This window comes from Phycomyces blakesleeanus (genome assembly GCF_001638985.1).
Source record: "Phycomyces blakesleeanus NRRL 1555(-) unplaced genomic scaffold PHYBLscaffold_33, whole genome shotgun sequence".
In the NCBI taxonomy this organism is placed as follows: Eukaryota; Fungi; Mucoromycota; class Mucoromycetes; order Mucorales; family Phycomycetaceae; genus Phycomyces; species Phycomyces blakesleeanus.
Genome location: NW_017265163.1, coordinates 386,048 through 405,382, shown reverse-complemented (window position 1 = coordinate 405,382; position 19,335 = coordinate 386,048). Strand labels below are relative to the sequence as shown.

At 37.8% G+C, this 19,335-nt stretch overlaps 6 protein-coding genes across 6 annotated transcripts; 4 read left to right on the top strand and 2 right to left on the bottom strand.

Annotated features, from left to right (window-relative positions):
• Window positions 1-7,344: 7,344 nt before the first annotated feature.
• PHYBLDRAFT_128422 (hypothetical protein) lies at window positions 7,345-8,824 on the top strand (the record flags this gene model as incomplete). Its single annotated transcript, XM_018429219.1, has 5 exons — window positions 7,345-7,535; window positions 7,660-7,783; window positions 7,891-8,122; window positions 8,218-8,341; window positions 8,399-8,824. Coding segments are annotated over exons 1-5 (1,068 nt in total), but the record flags the coding sequence as incomplete, so codon positions are not given.
• A 2,614-nt stretch (window positions 8,825-11,438) lies between these two features.
• PHYBLDRAFT_24773 (hypothetical protein) lies at window positions 11,439-13,518 on the top strand (the record flags this gene model as incomplete). The annotated part of the gene is made up of 4 exons (XM_018439854.1): window positions 11,439-11,477; window positions 11,596-12,218; window positions 12,321-12,706; window positions 12,908-13,518. The coding sequence occupies 4 exons, from the start codon at window positions 11,439-11,441 to the stop codon at window positions 13,516-13,518; spliced, it is 1,659 nt and encodes a 552-aa protein (XP_018284914.1).
• Window positions 13,519-13,747: 229 nt separating this feature from the next.
• PHYBLDRAFT_152137 (hypothetical protein) lies at window positions 13,748-14,049 on the top strand (the record flags this gene model as incomplete). The annotated part of the gene is made up of 2 exons (XM_018432846.1): window positions 13,748-13,838; window positions 13,928-14,049. 2 exons carry the CDS (start codon window positions 13,748-13,750, stop codon window positions 14,047-14,049), a joined length of 213 nt encoding a protein of 70 aa, XP_018284913.1.
• A 403-nt stretch (window positions 14,050-14,452) lies between these two features.
• On the bottom strand, window positions 14,453-15,792 carry PHYBLDRAFT_89550 (hypothetical protein; the record flags this gene model as incomplete). The annotated part of the gene is made up of 3 exons (XM_018443721.1): window positions 14,453-14,793; window positions 14,918-15,280; window positions 15,387-15,792. Coding segments are annotated over 3 exons (1,110 nt in total), but the record flags the coding sequence as incomplete, so codon positions are not given.
• Window positions 15,793-16,660: 868 nt separating this feature from the next.
• On the top strand, window positions 16,661-17,086 carry PHYBLDRAFT_152135 (hypothetical protein; the record flags this gene model as incomplete). The annotated part of the gene is made up of 2 exons (XM_018432845.1): window positions 16,661-16,820; window positions 16,950-17,086. The coding sequence occupies 2 exons, from the start codon at window positions 16,661-16,663 to the stop codon at window positions 17,084-17,086; spliced, it is 297 nt and encodes a 98-aa protein (XP_018284911.1).
• A 29-nt stretch (window positions 17,087-17,115) lies between these two features.
• On the bottom strand, window positions 17,116-18,691 carry PHYBLDRAFT_128417 (hypothetical protein). Its single transcript, XM_018429218.1, has 5 exons — window positions 18,616-18,691; window positions 18,108-18,526; window positions 17,936-18,011; window positions 17,658-17,869; window positions 17,116-17,591 (listed from the first exon to the last, which is right to left on the bottom strand). The coding sequence occupies exons 1-5, from the start codon at window positions 18,647-18,649 to the stop codon at window positions 17,250-17,252; spliced, it is 1,083 nt and encodes a 360-aa protein (XP_018284910.1). The 5' UTR covers window positions 18,650-18,691; the 3' UTR covers window positions 17,116-17,249.
• Between the last annotated feature and the right edge of the window lie 644 nt (window positions 18,692-19,335).

The window sequence follows — 19,335 nt, the reverse complement described above, 5'->3', positions numbered from 1 at the left end:
CTATTATATTCTATTCTACTTTCGGGCCGGTGACAAAATTGGCAATGTCATACAACAAAAATCTTATCAATATATATATATATATATATATACATATACATCATTGCCGATTATTATTACTTTTAAACACGCGGTTGAATTCAATAATAATAAAAATCACATACATACATATATATATATATTTGTAGAAATAGAAGAACTGTATTAATGATCATTCTTGATTTATTTCCAATGACAAATTGATTAAAAGAAAAAAAAATATTCGATTTTAATATGTATGTATGTATTTATATATAAATTTTTAAATTAAATTAAATTACCATCATCATTAAAAACCATAGCAACAGAAACAACAATAATCGCCGCCGCCGCCGCCACCTCCACCACCACCACCATCACAACTATAATCACCATAACCAGCACTACCGTTACTATTACCATTACTATTACTATCACCGTCAACAGCAGAAAATATAGATTTAATTATTACCATTCTTAGCTTACCAATATATTAAACTAATAATAATAATAATAAATGTTACATTTTAAAGTACACATATACATACTGAGATTAACAACGCTGTACATTAAAATATTACAGAAAATATATCCCTATCTTTTCTTTTCTTTTTTTTTTTTTGTTAAACCCAATACCCAAATAATACTAATAAAATCTAATAAAAACTAATAAAAACTAATAAAGCTAGTAATATTACTACAGCCAAGGGATATCGAAATAATAGTAATAATAGCTTAATTTAATTTAATTTATATATATATATATATAAGATTTTTATTTCCCAGCCAATTAAATTAAGATTTGTATAAGCTTCAATCTTACCATTTATTAACCATCTGTGCAAATATATATATATATATATACATTCTTATTTATCTATTTAATTTATCCATCTTCTTCTTCATTATTATTATTATTATTATAATACTAATCCCACGCACACAAAAGGAGGCATTACTGTAAGAGAAGAAGAAAACCCAAAAAGAATCAAGAGAGGTAAAAGACGTGTGTAACCTCATCGATCTGTTTTGCAAGATTCTAAATTCAACATCTACCACTCCCTAAAGTACAACATTTCTATTTCTATCACTGTTTTTTATGAGCTTTATTAGTCTGTTTACTAAAGCAAATATTCAACAAGAAAGTCTTATAGGCAAACAAGGCAACACTCGTGAATTATTTTTTAATTATTATATCCAAAGGAAGGGTAGTAAGATTTCTTTAATTTGTTCAGTAAAAAACCACTTGATATCTGTTATATGCATATGGATACATTAAAGGGCCAAGGTACTTTCTATATCATACATTTACCTTTTTTTTATATATATATTATTATTTTTATAATTCCCAACTTTCTCTCTCTCTCCTTCTCTATTTATCTACTTTAGTTACCTAGTGAACTTTGATAGACGCGGCGTGCCGAATTCTTGGATAGTAGTGCCGGCTGTTCCGGGTAACCTACACACACACACACACACACACACATGTATATATATATATATATATATATATATATATATTCTCTTTTGCAGAAGCTGGCCAAGTTCGATCACAGCTTGGCTTTTGATTATTATTATTATTATTATTCTTACTTTGCTTTGCTTTGCTTTGCTTTGCTTTCCAGGAAGAGCCCATAAAGCTAAAAATTATAGTTTGCAAAAAGTAATTATTACCTGGAAATTATGTGTCCAGTTTTTGGATATCCAACCGGGAAATAATGTATATATATATAAATATTTTTGTCCTTTAGGTTTTTAAACTTCTTTATCCAGGTTAAGCTGTGTGAGAAAATTGAGTAGATTTATATGTACATTTATGTAAAAGATACGTGTACAGAAAATCAAAGTATGATTTGATAAAACAAAAAAATTGAAAGCATCCTTTTCACAAGATCATATTGTTCCCTTTTTTTTTCTTATCCAAAACCCAAAAAAAAAGGGTCCACATGACCACTTCTTTATATATAGATATAGAAACTGATATAGGAAGATTAACTTTAGATGCTTGGCATTTAGGTCAGAGGTGTTTGTTGATATTGAAAATGATTAGTAAAATATTAAACCAAAAGTTTCTTTATAAGCAAAAAAAAAACCCCTCACTCATAAATCCAGCTGTTGTATATATTATTTTGCACAAAAGTAGTGCATGTATCAAGTAATAGAAATATGGTATAAACATTATTTTTATTAATTAATTATAATATATAATATATTCTTTTTTTTTTTTCAAAAAAAAAAAGAAAAAAAAAAGAAAGATAAATCATACATACATACAAACGAACACTGGATAAATAAATATATCATTCTAATATATTTAAAACCTATGTAAAAGATCCAGCACGTCCCAAGATACCCAAGAGTCGTTTCTTTCTCTTTTCTTGCGGTTTGGCAGACTCATCTTTTGTAGGCCCCAAGGTGTTAACAAAGCCCTACAAGATATATAAAGATAACAATGATAAATTTTGGTTAAATCAACTCTTTCTTCTCATCTTGATATAAATATATATTAAAAGAAATTACCCTCTCTTTCTGTTGAGGAGCACCAAAACCTTTTCGCCCTCCTGTATCAGAAGAACCACCAATCACACCATTGGCTTCAGATAGTAAGCCATGGAACTTTTCTAATTTGCTCGGGTTCTTGAATAAAGACTTTGTTCGGTCAGTTACTTCTATTGCATTAACTCCAGACCGTTTCGTCTCAATCTGAACTTGTGCTGAAAAACGAACAGTCCAGTCGTCAACATCATCTTTAGATCCACCATAACCTCTGTTCAAGAACAAATCGTCGTTATCACCAAGTCCTTCTGAGAACCCTGATGTGGCCAATATATTGGCACGCTAATAATAATAAATAAATAAATAATTAGTGAATTTTAGAGTATATATATATTGATTTCATATCTTACTTTGGCTCTAAAAAGTTCATTTCCATCATATTCTCCTTCAATGACATCCACATTCTTGTCCTCATTGGTCTCCTCGTCTTCTGATTCCTCATCTTCTGATCCCAAATGATTAGTTTTCTTGTCCTTTTTCGGTTCTTCAGGCTCTTCTTCTTCTCCATCGCTGAGCAGAAGCATCTCTTCGTCCTTTAATAACGGCATAGCTGCTTTGGCAAATGCAGCAGTTTTTGGATCCTTGGCTACAAAACACAAGTTTTAAAGAAAAAAAAACCAGTTCATTAATAAAAAGAAATTCCTTTTAACCAAATTATATATATATATATATGTATATAAAGAGAGAGAGAGAAAGAAAAAGAAAAGCATAATAATCCATACCAAGTGCTTCTAGTTGATTCCCTCCTTCTTGAAGCATCTTGCGTCGTTTTGCAGAAGCTGCTCGACGAATAGCCACAAGATCCATATCATCATCGTCATAAAAGTCATAATCTTCTAGCATCAAACCAGCTTCTTTAGCAGCAAGTCTTCTTCTTAGACCACCTCCTGTAATGTCATTCATCAAGCGCTGAGTCATGTTTTTGTCTCTTTCCTCCATGTCTTTGCTATTAAGAATATATCAATACTCTGTCCTGATTTATATTTCACATAATTTCACATACTTGAAAACAGCTCTCAATGTTGCTTCGTCCATTTGATCGGTTTCTTCATTACGCTCGACCAAAAGTCCATCTTGTTCATACTCATCCAGATTCTCATCATTCTCGTCTGCTTCTGGACCGCCCTGACCATAGAACTCATCTTCACTTTCTTGAGCTTCTTCTTCAACGTATTCGCTCTTTTCTTTTGGCCCCTTTGCGGATAATGTGCTCTTAGGCACAATCTTTTTGGGTTTGAAAATAGCTATGTTCTGCTCATTACTATCTTCATCGTCTTCATTCTCTTGTTCGATATTCATTTCGGTATCACTTGAATCCAGTTCAATAGTGCGTTTAACCAAACGAGAAAGGGGTTTAGTAGCACCCTTGGACAAATCTTTGTCCAGACCTTCAGTATCTGCAGCATCAGAAGACAAAGCCGTTTTTGTCTAGAAAAGAAAGCCAATTGTTTAATTATTTGACTAATTAGAAAATATATAAATACATAACATTACCTTTTGGTTATTAAAAAAGTTTGTAATAGAATTCTTTGGCTCTGGCTTTTTTGGCGCTGTAATTTGTTCCTGAACTTCATCATCGTCCATAAGAATATTTTTGTTGTTTCGTCTTCTTTTTCTATTTCTATTGGGCAATACACTCTCTTCTTCGTCAGAAGAGTTTGCAGCATCAAAGCCAGTCGTTCTTGTATTCTTGCTTATCCCTACAGCGTCTTCGTCTAGTTCATTCTCATCATCACCGTCGTCGCCCTCGACGTCGCCGTTTCTCCCTTCCTCCTCCTCCTCATCATCATCTTCTTCTTCTTCCTCTTCGCCTGAATATTGAATTTCATCCATATCTTCGTCAACTGCATAACCGTCTCTCAGTTTCTTATCGCCTTCTTCTCCTTCTTCTTCGTAATCTCCGTCATTTTCATCTTCGTCTTCGTCTCTTTCATTATTCGCACCGGTATTTTTCATAAAGTGTTTATCAACTTCCATTTTGATCCTTGCCGCTTCTCTCTCTCTCTCTAATATCTGTTTTGCTCTTTCTTCTGGACTTGTGTATGATCCACGTGCACGAGCCTTTTCTTCCATTTGCTTTCGACGTTCCAGCATCTCTCTCGCGATACGTTCTTGGAGCTGTTTATTTAAATCTCGGTGGGTTGTACGAGAGTTGTGGACAGGCGACCAAGCCATGGTTGAAACAGGGTTCCTTTGAGGTGAAAGAAGCAGGTGGTTGGGTGTTGATTTGGGTCCACCGATGATTTCAAGATCGCTGTCACTGTCACTGTAAGTATTTTGAGGTTCTCGGTGGTTTGGTAATTTGGTGGAATTGGGGGTAAGATTTGATTCTTTTTCTTTAAGGCTATCTTGTCCGATACTATATTTTAAAGAGCAAGTTAGTATCACATATTGTATTATATAAAGTGTTTACCTTTCATCCAACCGAGATTGATTTTTTGATTGATTATCAATCAAGTCAAAGAAACTGGAAAATGTCTTCTTTTTGAATTTTGGTTGAAGTTTAACTTCAATAGATCTGTGGGATCGTTCAGCCTCACGACGCATTTCCAGAATTGCTTTCTTGGAAAGACTCTTTTTCTTTTGGCCCGATCGTCTTTTATTTTCATTTTCATTTTCACTTTCATCATCATCGCTATCGAGAAACAGAAAATTTGATGCTCCTGCGGTATGTGGGAGGTCGGGTTCTAGCTGTTCATTGTTTGCCTTGTTTGGCTTCTTTTTCAAAAGTTTCATAATAGAATCCAGAGGTTCGACTTGTCCAGGTTCTGTAGAGATAAACAATGATCCATCTTCATCTTCATCTTCAACCGCGTTTGCGTGTGAGTTATCTTGATTGTCTTGTACTGCTTTCATTTTTCCTTTGGCGAGTCTCTTTTCAACCGCCTTCTTCAACTTTTGAGATTGTTCTTTTTCAGCTTGCTCTGGAGTTTTCTTTTTAGGTTTCAGTGTCCTGGCTTTCTTTTTAAGGTTCGGAACGGCCTTTTTCTCAAGTAGAGCCTTTGCCTCCTTTTCTCCTTCAGATTCTGTTCCTGAACTCGACGCATTATTTTGCATAACTTTTGCGAGAATAGCTTTGAATTCAGCATTTCCAGACTTTTTTTTTGGTAAAACGGATTTTTTCTTTCTGGTCTTTTTTATTTTTTGCGGTCTTTGGTTATCATTATTATCGCTTTTATTATCATTCTCATTTTCATTCTCATTATCATCATTATTTAAAGATTTATCAAAAGATTTATCTGCAAGGAGTGATTTTGTTCCAAAAGTCTTTTTAGTCAATCGTCGATTTGGTTGAGCTGCATCTTTTTTGGGAATCAGGCTTTCAAGAGCACCTGGAGTTTTCAAAATAGAAGGTGTGGCAAACAACGAGTTATCATATTTTTTGATATTGTCGTCTTCATCGTCATCGTCATCATCGTCAACGGCATTAAAGTTTGAGTAACGGAGCATGTTTTTTAAAGTGCTAGAGATATTCAAGCTATCGAGTCTGCTGTTTGTGTCAAGATTGTCATCGTCTTCGGAATCAGATAGATCGTAAGGTTTAGATGGGGTCTTTGGTGTTGCTACATTAGGTGTGGCTGCAGTGGTGGGAATAGGGCTGCTGATGAAGAACTGCTCATCGTCCGAGGTATCCATGGCCGACATGATAATAATGGTACAATCAATTACGACTGTAATTAAAATATAGGGTTGATGCGCTTAGAAAGAATGAATTTCTTCTTTTTGTGTGTATGTGTATGTATAAAAGAATGTATTATTTTACAAGTTTGCCTTTTCTTTTTGAAATAATAATAATAATAATGTACAGGGCAAATAGTAAAAAAAAAGAAAAAAGAAAAAGACAGACAGACAGAAAGACAGAAAGACTAAAGAGGTCTCTTGTCTGGTCTGACAGCAAACAGACAAGAAATAGGACAGCCTTTTTTTTTTTTTTAAAGACAGAAATATATAGAGACGCGAAAGTTCGCGTTTAAACGCGAACTGCTACTCCCAATTTGGTGATACGCGATGAAGTGAATATTTGTGAAACCTTTCCAGTTTTTAAAGCTTTCATGGTTATTTGAATTTAATGTGGCACATTTATGTATATTTCATAATGTATAATTTCATATATATATATATGTATATATATCTTTCATAATAAAAACATTTTGAGAAGTATATATCTCTTGTTCTCCTTTGGTTTTGAATTAAAAGAATACTGAGGTATCATCGCTGCTTATTTTATTGCCCACTCCTACTTACCCACATATTGTAGACTCCACAAATGAATTTACCGAATTTACGGTTTATTCATACTAATGTTTAATATATAAATGAATATGAATATATAATTGATTGTTGCTCTTGAAACAGATTATCAATTCACCATATTCTGTGTATGTACATTGTTTTAATTTAGGGTGTAAGTTACCGAGTTGGAGAAATAATTAAAAAAAAAACGCTGCTTATTTTGCACCAACAATGCGTGTAGTGGTCACGAAAAAGTTCATTGTGCCTCTTTCTCGTACTCCAGCTCAGTAACTCAGCAGCGTCATATTTCTTTATTTGGAAAACCACTTAGAGTGGCAAGAATGCCTATCAAGCAATCACCCATGCTGAGCAAGGTTGGGTTTCCTTCACGATTTTTTTTTGCGCTCGTAAGAGGTTAATTTATACCCAATAAGAAACAATCTTTTCTTCTTTTTTGGGGGGGACGAAGGAAAAGTGAGTGAGAGGGAGGGGGGGAGTGAGGAATATACCTTATAATATCACCTTCAACCAATAACCCGATCTTTATTACCCATTAAAATACTCAAATGTCATCTACTTCTTGGGAATCCCTTTTAACGCCAAAAGAAAAACTCGCATATGGCCAGCTCTTCAATATTATTAGCGTTAGCAACCCAGGCATTATTACTGGTCAAGAAGCCGTTAGGTTTTTTGCCACCTCAGGTGTACCTCATCAGATATTATCTGAAGTAAGAACATTAGACGAGATTCAGAATAAGAACAAAAAGAAGAAGAGCTTCTATTACTATTTATTATTATTATTTTCGTCATTTATATTATTATTTCAGTCATTATTAACTTTGATACCATTAGATCTGGGAAGCTGCAGACAAGGACAACTTGGGATATCTCACACCAGAAACATTCTCCATTGCCCTTAAATTGATTGCATGTGCACAACATGGCAGAGAAGTTAGTGACCCCATCTTTGCAACACGTAAGTTCACCAATATACCAATAAAAAAATCACAATATTATATATATATATATATATTTACCAAATAATTTTATTGTTACAACAACAACATATATATATATATATAGCCGTTCCTTTACCTCAATTCGAAGGTATCAAGCTCAGTGTACCTCCTAGCCCTGTTGTGCAGAAGCAGACATCCGTAAATTCCAACGTAGACACCATAAAGCCAGCCGAACGGGAAAAATACATTTCGATATTCCGTGCTCAAGATACAGTTAGAGGCACCATGGATGCAGAAACAGCACGCAACATTCTTGTAAAGTCCAAGCTTCCAACTGATGTTTTAGGGCAAATATGGTAATAACCAAACCACTCCTTCTCTTCCCTACCCCTACCCCTTCAATTCTTCCTTTCTTCCTTCTTTCTCATAATAACAATAATAACAACAATAGGAATCTTGCAGATGTACGCAAGTCAGGAAGCTTGAACGCAACCGAATTTGCGATTGCAATGCACTACGTCGCAAAACTTATGGATGGTTCATTGACTACCTTACCAGCTCAATTGCCTCCTCAGGTTTACAGTTCGGCTGCCGGGTCACAGGCACCAATTGTAGGTTCATTAAGAACAGAGGGATACATGTCTTCTCCTGTACAGAGCTTTGCACCAAGTACACCCGTGGCTCGACAAATGGCAGCAGCAATGACCCCTCCACAGAGAGCAAGAACCATCGACTCGCTCGGAAACATGGCCTTTGCAGCCACCACACAACCTACCCCCTGGGATGTTACTGCTCAAGAAAAAACCCAATCTGACGCATTCTTTGACAAGCTGGATGTTCGCCATGCAGGTGTATTGCAGGGAAAGGAAGCCGTCGAATTCTTCAAAAACTCGCAGCTGCCTGATGCTGACCTGGCTCACATATGGGACATAGCTGACACGCAGAGATCCGGTCAATTGACTCGCGATGAGTTCGCTATTGCGATGCATTTAATACACAAACGCCTCCGGGGTGATCCTTTGCCACCAACCCTCCCATCGACCTTGATACCTCCTAGCCCTAGTGTGCCACAATTCCCTGGAGCCCAGCGACAAACCTCTTTAGAAGTACCAAATATGTCAGCGCCAGCACCAGCTGCTGTTGACCCATTCCAACCTGTTCAAGGTAAATATATTCATATATAGCAAGAAGAACAACCGTAACAGTAACAAGAACGTAAAATATTTATCACATATATTATTACAGAGGATCAAGATTTGCTGGGTGACTTTGGAAATGACGAACAATTAACGGAAGAAACAAACCAGGTTAATCAACTCCAGAACCAGATTTTCTCTCTCAAGCAAGCCACCGAAGACGTGAAGCAACAAAAGGTTAATGCTGAGCAATCATTGACCCAGCTATTGGGACAGAAAAAGGAAACTATCGAACACACAACGCAAATAAGGGAAGCTCAGGGCACTGAGCAAGAGGCACTGGACTCTCTCCAGGCAATAATAAAAGAAGAAGAACCTGGATGGATCAGCGTAAAACAATCCCACGATGAAGCTCAAAAAGAGCTCGATGACGCCAACAAAAACATTGAACAGCTCAAGAATTCACTCAATGACGGACGTGCCGAAAGTGAGGGACTGAGACGACAAGTGCATGCAATTCAGGAAGAAACCCTCAAGTTGACTAATAAACTTGACCGATTGCGAGCAAAGGCTGCCAAAAACGTGGCATCAAAGGAGGGAGAGACAGAGGCAAAAATAGAGGCAGCGGTAGAAACCCCCCGCGAGGAGCCTAGAATGCATCTGCCTGCTCAAGATGCACCATCCCTCTTTTCCTTTGAACGTGATAGTCCCTCATCATCTGTGGCAACAAGTCCTGACCAAAACAACAGATCGTTTGACTTTTCTTCTGTACCACGAGAACCCGAAACCCCTTCGGAAGCCGTTGACTTTGACGATGTATTTGGCGATTTGGCAGCAGCCGGATCAAAATATGTGGAAGAATATTCTTCTGAGTCAGAGCAAAGTGAAGCCGAAGAAGCTTCAGAGAGTGAAGAATCTGAAAACGAAGAAGTCCGCAAAGGCCAAGACTTGGATCCATTTGGTGCATCACCAATGACGGGTGACAATACAGCTCCAGCTGCTACTGCCCCAAAGAATACTCGTACTGCCCCTCCTCCTCCTCCTCAAGCAAAATCCCAACAAAATTTGGAAGGTCAGGGATCAAGAGCAATTCCGGGGCCACCCACCAAAAAGTCACGTCCACCCCCACCGCCACCCACTACTTCTGCAGGAGAGATAAAGGAGGAGAAGAACTTGACAGCTCAAGTACCACCACCAACAACCGAAGATAAAGTAACCGAAAACATGGCTTCGCTCAACTTCGGTGATTCATTTGATGATGCCTTTGGTACCGCTGCACCAACCGCGCCTACACCTTCGAACAACAAACGTATAAGCTCTTCTTTTGGTGGCGATAATTATGATGATGATTTTGATAGCGCATTTATGGTTGGAGACCTGTCAGATGCCAAGATTGTTGAGGCAAAGGCAAACGAGCACGACTTTGATGACTTTGAGGATGCTTTTGCTGATTTTGACTCACAAAAGGATAAAAAAGGGGAGTCTAACGAGTCGAAAAACAAGTTTAGCTTTGACTCGTCAGACTTCAAGGCAAAGGAGCCAGAGGAGTGGGATTCCATCTTCGGTGTTCAACCCACTACAGATACAACTGGAACAAAAAACGCCGTGAAAGACGGATTCGAAGATGCCTTTTCAGCAAGCCCGGTTGTGCAGAAGCCCTTGAGCCATAAAGAAGAGCTGATGAAGATGGGCTTCGCTGAGAAGGAAGCAAAGGACGCGCTGGACCGTTATGACCAGGACCTCGAGAAGGCAACCAACTTCTTGTTAGATAAGTAAAATGAGAACGCTCTCCATCCCTCACCTACCACCCCTTGATCTGACGGGCAATAGACAATTAAGTTTACAAGTACCAATACTATCATGCTTCTCTTTGTGTTCATTTGGAACGTACAAGGGGTTGTAATGGGGCTTGTACTACTTGGATATAGTTATACATACTTTTTTTTTCATGCAAGCAAATAAAAAATAAAAACCTCTTTGTACATGTGCCTTTGCACATTTTCATTTGAGTATCAGAAGAAAATAACAAACATGCCCTGCAGCCTGTCATTGTTCGCCTTTACTCGGAACTTAGCACCTCTTAAAAGACTTAAAAGTCAAAGCGCAATAATTCAATTCTTGAACCGACAATGATCTTTATGTAACATTATTGTTATTATTATTATTTACAAGCAAATATATTATCGCTTTCTATTCTTGTCAGCACGGGGGAGCTGACTGTGCTCGCCCTCCCTACCAAACTTACCCTATCTTACCTTACCAACTGTGACTTATCATTTAACTGGCCTTAACAACGTATTTTCTCCTCCCCCCTTTATATATATATATTGAGCATTGAAAGAAAGAAATCTTATGTGATATCTTCTCGTTCATTTCCTCCTTTTATAGGTGTCCTATCACCATTCCACCCTATAACCTGTATATAAGCATATGTCTAAAAACCAATACAAACCAAATTCCGTCGATTTCTTTCATCTTTCTATTTATTTAATTTTATATAATGCACTCAAATATATCTCAGCAAGCATATACTTCTATGATGAAGTTTACTATGGATGGCCGACCGTTTCTAAAGGTAAAACTTTGTTCAAGATAAAAAAAAAACAAGATAATGAAAGAATGAAAGAAAGACGAACTAGAGTTAGAAGATATTTTTTATTTTATTTTTTGTTACTTACAAAAGGTTCTTACAGGATATTCATGATCTATTCAGCGCATTGATTGTCCAAATTCCAATTGACAACCATCGCTACCTGTTCAGAAACTACACAAACACATTCTCATCTGAGGATGCTCTTCAAGCTCTTGGTTCTCTTCGTTTTTCACACACCCAGCGCGCCTCAGATCCAAATGACACCACAAAGCAACTCTGGACCACAACCACAACTACATTCAACATGGCACGCGATATGGCCAAGGCACTTTGCCAGCAGTTTCACACCTGCCATCTTATAGAAAATGCCGTAGATAGTCACAATCGAGTATTTAGAGAAAAAGGACTCTGGCAACTAACTCCCAAAGGACTATGTGTGCTTCAAGACTTTTGTGTACGTACAGGAGCTGATATGACATCAATGCGCAAGCACTTTGGGCAATTGGATCCCATTCAACTCGTGCGGTTAGAAAGACAAGCAGAAGATGATGAACTCATTCTTAGTCGACAAAATCTATCGATTGTGTTTCGAGTCATGCTTTCCCTCTTACCGCTCGAAGGGGAGCTGGATCAGCCAGGAAACCACAGTTCTCCAGTACCACCAAAAACCACTTCAAGCACCTCTTCAAATTCATCCGTATCATCAAGTTCTACTACTTCTTCGTCTGGCCAATCAGCCGCCCCTTTTAATATGTCTCTCCAAACTTGTGCCGAGGACTCCCGGGTCCAATTACTGAGCAATTACCTCCTGACACTTTCCAAGAGTCGCCGTGAGATTATACCTAAAACAGCCAACACAATCCGTACCGTATTTTCGTCTCAGATGTGTTGTGATTGGTTAGTAGACTACAGCACCGTATCTTCACGCGACGAAGCTGAAGTCATTGCCAATTCATTTATACGATATGGCTGGCTTGAATTCCAGGATCACCGTTTATCAGGTGCATTCATCAAGGTCTCCAAAGCGACACTTTTGCTTGTAACCGACAAAGGCAAGCAGATCCTCAATGAGAAGTCTCTGAGCATCGAGTCTGAATCAAAAAATAAAGACTCGCACGTAAAAAAAGAAGAGGCAGAAAAAAGCAAAAATAAAGAAGGGCTGGAAACCATTAGCAAACTATCAAAATCACTTTCGCTTCAGTCAATCTCCAGTAAACTCCTAGTGGATCCCGATACAGAAAGTCAGCCAACTTCCCTGCGAGAAATCCTTTCTCAAGATCCCGAGTCTGTAGTCATCACTCACACTACTTCTTCGTCCATTCATCCCCCAGCTGTTGCTTCTGGTGCTGCTGCTCCTCTCCCTACAATGACATCTATTGGAATTCCCGTTCAGAAATCTTCGATATTGACAGCAACAATTATTGATCATAAAGAAGGCAATCTGGCACGTCTTCGTCTAATTCTTGATGATCCCCAATGTCGATCACTCTTTAAAGATTTTCTCAGGGCTAACTTCTGTGAGGAGAATCTGGATTTCTGGATTGATTATGAGTCTCTCAAACGAAAATGCCGTAGTCAAAGCCCAGCATTACCATCACAGAATCAGAAAGACTTGGTCGAAGACGCGTATAACATTTGGGTCACCTATCTTGCTCCTAGTGCACCTTCTGAACTCAACGTCGAGCATTCTCTTAGACAGGAGATGGCACGACTTGTATCGTCGGTAGTGACGGTTGTGCCCACTTACATGCCTGGACAGATCAAACCAACCATTCTCATATCCACATCTAGTGCTTCTCAGAGTCTGCGAATGATGCTCAAGTGGTTTGATCGAGTGGACGAGCACATTTGCAGACTTATGGCGTCTGACTCAGTTCCAAAGTTTATCAAGACAAGTAAATATCGTAGACTTCAGGATTCTCGAGAAAAAGAACGTCAAAAACGTGATACGATTAGAGAGGCTCGCGCAAGAGAGACCCGAGAAGTGCTAGAGGAGTCTGTTTCTGAAAACTCTACTTTATGATACTCTATTTGTACTTGTTCTTTTTACAACTTAAATAAATAATTATTTGAACATATATATATGTATATATGTATATATATATATGTGTGTGTGTGTGTGGTAGCATGACGTGCAAAATATGAACTACCAAGGGTCCAAGTAACTAACCCAGAACTCCCCCAAAGTGATGAACTGTAAACAACACCAGGTTTGTTGTACAGTCACATCTCTCTCATCTACATCTCTGAACATGAGTTTGGTACAATTCTATGGCAAGATATTCGGACTGGGTGTTGGACTTGGTGGTGCGATGGAGCTTTTGTTGATCAAGAGCAATTACTGTACGTCTATTTTTGTCATCCTTGTTGTTATTGTTTTGTTTTGTTTTATTTTTTCCTGAACTTTACATTTCTCACCATTGGTTCCGTAGATCAAATGCTAGCTGCATCAGAAGCAAAAACTATTGCCAAGGAAATGGCTAAAGAAGAAGAAGACAGACTTAGAGTGGAGCGAATGATCAAGTCAGAGACATCTTCCTCTTCATCGACGTAATAATGTTGCAGTTTAGGCAAAAATAAAATAAAATAAAATAAAGTAAAAAGAAGCTTGTATAAACAATTCTTCAATTGTAATACATTCAACACAATATAACCAATTATACAGTAAGAGTATGAAGGTGAAAATGGACCCTTTATCTGAGAAGATTTATGTAACAAATGCAATGAGAGATATAAAGATAGATAGATAAGTGAAAAATGAAGTGAATGAAAACCAAGCACTCGTCTAACTTTTTTTTTTACTTTCTCTTTCCTCCCTTCTTCTTCTTTCCTCCGGACTTTGGAGACTTAACAACAACAGTTTCCTCTTCAGACTCTGATACTACAACGTTCATCTCACTAACACTGTCGGTTTCAATTTCAACAGTCTCTACAACAGTTGTTTTCTCTTCCTCTTTCTTTTCTTCCTTGGCCTCCTTGACTTCCTTGGTCTTTGACTTCTTTTCCTTCTCTTCTTCAGTCTCTTCGTCCGAGAAGCTAAAGAGTTCTTTGATTTCACCACGTACAGCAGCAGTCAGTAAAGCAGAAATGATACAGGCAGGTGAAAGGTAAAGCAGGGCAGGCTGAGCAGCATGGAAAATATGCATGACAGCCATGGTGGTTGCCAGACCGGCAATGTAAGCTACGAAGCAGGCAATGAAGTATGGCTTGGGGAAATCAGTGGAACGGAAATCACCGACGGGATTACGCTTCCAGGCCATGTGGCGATCAAAATGGAGGCAAAGAGCAACAAAAGCACCTAGAGACAAGAAATAACAATAATAAAGTACAAACAAGATATTTTAGTATTTATTAACTGCGTACAACTCATTATAATCTTGTCGTGCACTGATATTCTATACCAAGAGAAACTATATTCTTACCAGGAATAACAATATCACCTAATCCAAGCATAGTGAATCCAATGGCGGTAGGATCACCCAGGAAGTAGGCGATGGCATCTCTGGGCCAGAGTACCTTGATAGGGGCATCAAAGTTCTTGGCAACACTCACCATGACATCTGTGCCAAACACCCAAAAGATATCATAAAAGAACAGACCAGCCAAAAGGCTCATGCCGGTGGTGAATGATCCCAGGGACAACAAGGTAAGAGCATTGACTGAGAAAGAAAGACCAAAAAGATTGGAAGCCACCCAGTTCTTTGTGATGCCATAGTAGATGGTCATTAAAATAGAAAGGACAGCAAGACCAATGTGGACCACAGTGAAGCTGAGATGGTTCAAGCCTAATGAACAAACACACGCACACACACACACACACACATACACCGTTAGAATCAATATAGCATTGGGATCAACACATAAAAATGCGGGGATATTTTATTAACTTACGTTTTCCTCCCTTGCTCAAAGAAACCTTATACTTGTCAACATTCTTCAAGAGGCTGAGGGGAGTTACAGCCTTTGCTACCATCAAACCTGTTTTTGTCATGGCTGCACAACCAACAATTGAGAAATAGGCGGTAATACCGTAGTTCAGGTAACGTTCGTCCAAATAACGATACATCATGTAAAGCGAAAAGAGAACACCGGAAGCGATGATGGGGAACATCAAAGCATCGTTGGTTGTAAGTGTGTCTGCACCAACATCTTCATCATCCGAGTCATCGAGAGGAGAGAGAGATTTCTTGGACTTCTGTGCGTTTTCGGGTCGTTTCATTGTCTTGAGAGAGGCGATAGAACCCACATAGATGGGAACGAGAGCCATTGACATGAGGGCTCCATATGCAATGAAGAGCCCAGCTTCCTTGGTGCTTTCCATAATTTAAATTGAAGTTTTTCTTTTTTTTTAGAAAAGGAAAAGGAAGAAGAGCAAGTCAAAAGGGAAATATCTGTATATATATATATATATATAATTGGCTTGTTCACTCTTTTCATTTTGCCCCTGAGGCTAATTAGTGCGTGTATGTGTGTGTATATAATTACAGGCAGATGAATTTGGGTTCCGCTAATTTTGACTTCCTCCACCTTTCGACCGCTACGTGTCAAAATGACAAGGCCATTAAAATTACAAGTCTTTTTTTTTTATATTATAATTGTTTCTGACGTAGACCCCGATTTTCAATAAAAAATAATAATAATTAACAGTAATAACTATACTTGATCCTACACAGTTGGCAGTCTAATTGTAGAATACTAGGCGCAGTGCTCAATTGGCAACCCTCTATGAATATTAGCAATAGAGGAAAAACTAATCAGGACACGATTTTAGTGACTACACTCCACAACTTCCCATTAGAATAAATTAATTCTTTCAACAGTACATCAGCAGTATTAGTAATAGAAATAATCATTATGAATGTAGATAGACTACATAGATAGACATAATAAAGCCGTATGGAAGAGTAGATATTTATGTGATCCAAAGGAAAAAAAGGAGGCCAATGCCCTTTTTTGTATTGGTAAGAGATCGAATAAAAAATGTGTATCGAAAAACGGTTACTACTATAAGTCTCGGACATCTAAAATATTGACAAATGAAAAGCTACAATTGCTGTGCAAATACAAAATAAAGGTATAATTACTATTCCTTCATTTTTCTATTGTATTTTTTTTCTCAATTCAAAAGAATACGCCTGTATATATATATATATATAAAATTCAAGATGCCAAAGCTAGACAAGATGAGCAATGATGAGCTAATAACCATTAGCAAAAAGATGTTCTATGGTGGGTTTGCCTTTCTCCCTTTCCTCTGGCTGGTAAATGTCATGTACTTTTTCACCATGTGTCGCAAATCAACAGCTCCACCTGCCCTTCGAAAGTGTAAGAAACCAAGAAAGTCTGCGTGGAATTATAATAAAGAATATATACACATAAAAATAATAAACAAAAAAAAAACAAACAAAAAAGGGGTACCTTGACTAAGAACAAGGAGAGGTTATCAATGAATAGATGTGCTCATGTCACTGGCTGGCTGTATTCTGTCGTTTATTGCTCTGACTACCTGGTATGCTGTATTTGTAAATAAGCGAGTACAGTGGGGACAATCTGCAGATACAATCACCGTAGTTATACCCAAAGGAGTTTAATTTACGTCTATTTATTTGAATTTATTTTTATTGCTTTCTTATTTATTTATTTTATATATGAGTTTGTGTTGTTATTGAATTGGAAATGGTATATGAAAAAAAAGGAAGAAGTTTTACAAGTAATTGGAGGGAGATTATTTATTTTTCTTGGGGAGAAGTATTTTTAAGCCTTGACTGTAGCATAGGGTGCAAAATCTTCCTTGGTTACTGGAATAGGTTCATCAGAACTTGCCATGTTGCACTGTTGGAAGATACGGATATCATCAGGTGTCAAACAGCCTACAACACTGTGGAGTACACCACGGTTGTGGAAGATAACCAGATCGCCATCCTTCCACTCGTGAGCATAGACGTTCTCGGGGTTAATTGAAGGACGCTGGATATTCCAAAGGATCTCGCGAACCTTGGTCAAATCACCCACTCGCTTTCCATCTGTAATAAGATCCTGTACAGCCGAGGGGTGGACTTGAAGATGGATCTTGTTTGTAACAGGGTTTTTCCACAACTATACGCAGCAGGTCGTAAGAATTTGATTTTGCGATATATATTTTTTTGCTTTGTGTTAAATTACCATGGGGTAGATCTTGATATCCTTCTCGTCAATAGGAGGGAGTTCATCAACAGAGAGTTCCTTGCCTTCAGAAACCATACCAAGACCAGTTGAACGGGATCGAGCCTTGGACATCCAGAGATAGGGATGAGGGGCATATTGGACCTTTGTGCGGAAGCAAAAGTCTTTTAATTCAGGGGACAAGATCTCGAATGCTCTTTGTCCGGAGATGACTATTCGATACAGTTTCATGTTTAGAATCTTGAGAGCAACTTGATCATTTTCTTTTATTAACTTACAAGCAGTGGTACCCAACTGAACATCAATCTCAGAGTTGGACCCATCGTCGTATTGAAGTGTTTGACGACGAGTACCCTAAATAAGAAAAAAAAAGAATGCATATAGTCTTGTTAGCGCGCAAGTAATTATATACATATATTGTTCTCTTTATCACAAAGCTTTTATACTTACGGGGTTCTTAAATCCAAAGAGAGAGGTAACCTTTGGTGGGTTGAGTCTGTAAAGAGCGGCATCCATGTGCCATCTGTAGAATCGGGTCTTACCGGCTGCTTCTTCCTCAGTACTCAGTTGTGTTTGGTGAAAGACGCGATGGTTGGGATGAACAAGCAACTTCTCGGAAATTCCCTGGTAGTTCTTGATCAGACCATTGCCCAATAGTTGCACTTGTGGTACTTTGGGAAGAGGGGACAAGTCTCTGGCGATCACAGAGGCCTTTGCGCGGTGCATTCCACCGTGGCCATAAGTATCCATTGCAGGGTCAAACATCTTTGTGATTTTATACTGTGTTTCAGGAGTGAGATGGCTCTGGTTACGGATTACAACGACTTGATAAGTATAAACAGCTTCCTCAAGCTTGGCAAAATCATGGTCTATCAGATAATGTTTAGATAGAGGGGGGGTTAATATAATATAAAATAAAATAAAGAAATAAAATAAAGAAATAAAGAAATTATTTTACCAGTCAATTTCTCCAAGTCAAGGTCATTGATCATGGCACCAAAGTCAACGCCAAACTGGGCGGCAGTAGGTTTAATAGGCTCAATTGTAAAAGTCATTGTGAGAAAAAGAAGTGTGGATAATGGATAAACAGAGCGAAGTGGTTTTTATAAGCAGAATTTGGTTATATTTCTTATTTTGGCTCTGCATATACTGTTGGTTTGCTGTCGGCTGTGATACCCTCTCTGGCCAATGATATTGCAGATATACACCTAGTACGAATTATAGGTTTTGCTGACAGCTTTATTTCACTGGATATTTTTGAGACCGTTATGCGCTTTGGCTGGTTCAGCTGATTTTGTGTACCACAAATGGGACAGGGTATGGTCTTATCAATCGCGATAGTCAAAATCTGTTATCTTTTTGTACTTCAAGATATTGTACCTCTTTAAGAATAAATGATCAGAATATCTGATCTATATATTCAAAGAAGAAACAGAATTATTTATCCAAGTACTATATATACTGGATAAACGTATTGAATCACATGACATTCAAAAGAAACCCCCTTTGGTGTAAACCTAAAACTTATCCAGTATAAATGGCTCTAAATTTATCATTTTCTATTTTGTATTAGGCCCATCATCAGGCCATGTATCCAATGATCTCGACTCTGTATTGGCAAGTATGATTATATGGCCCATGTTAAATACTAACAGAAGCAAGTGTACAAAGTACCTCA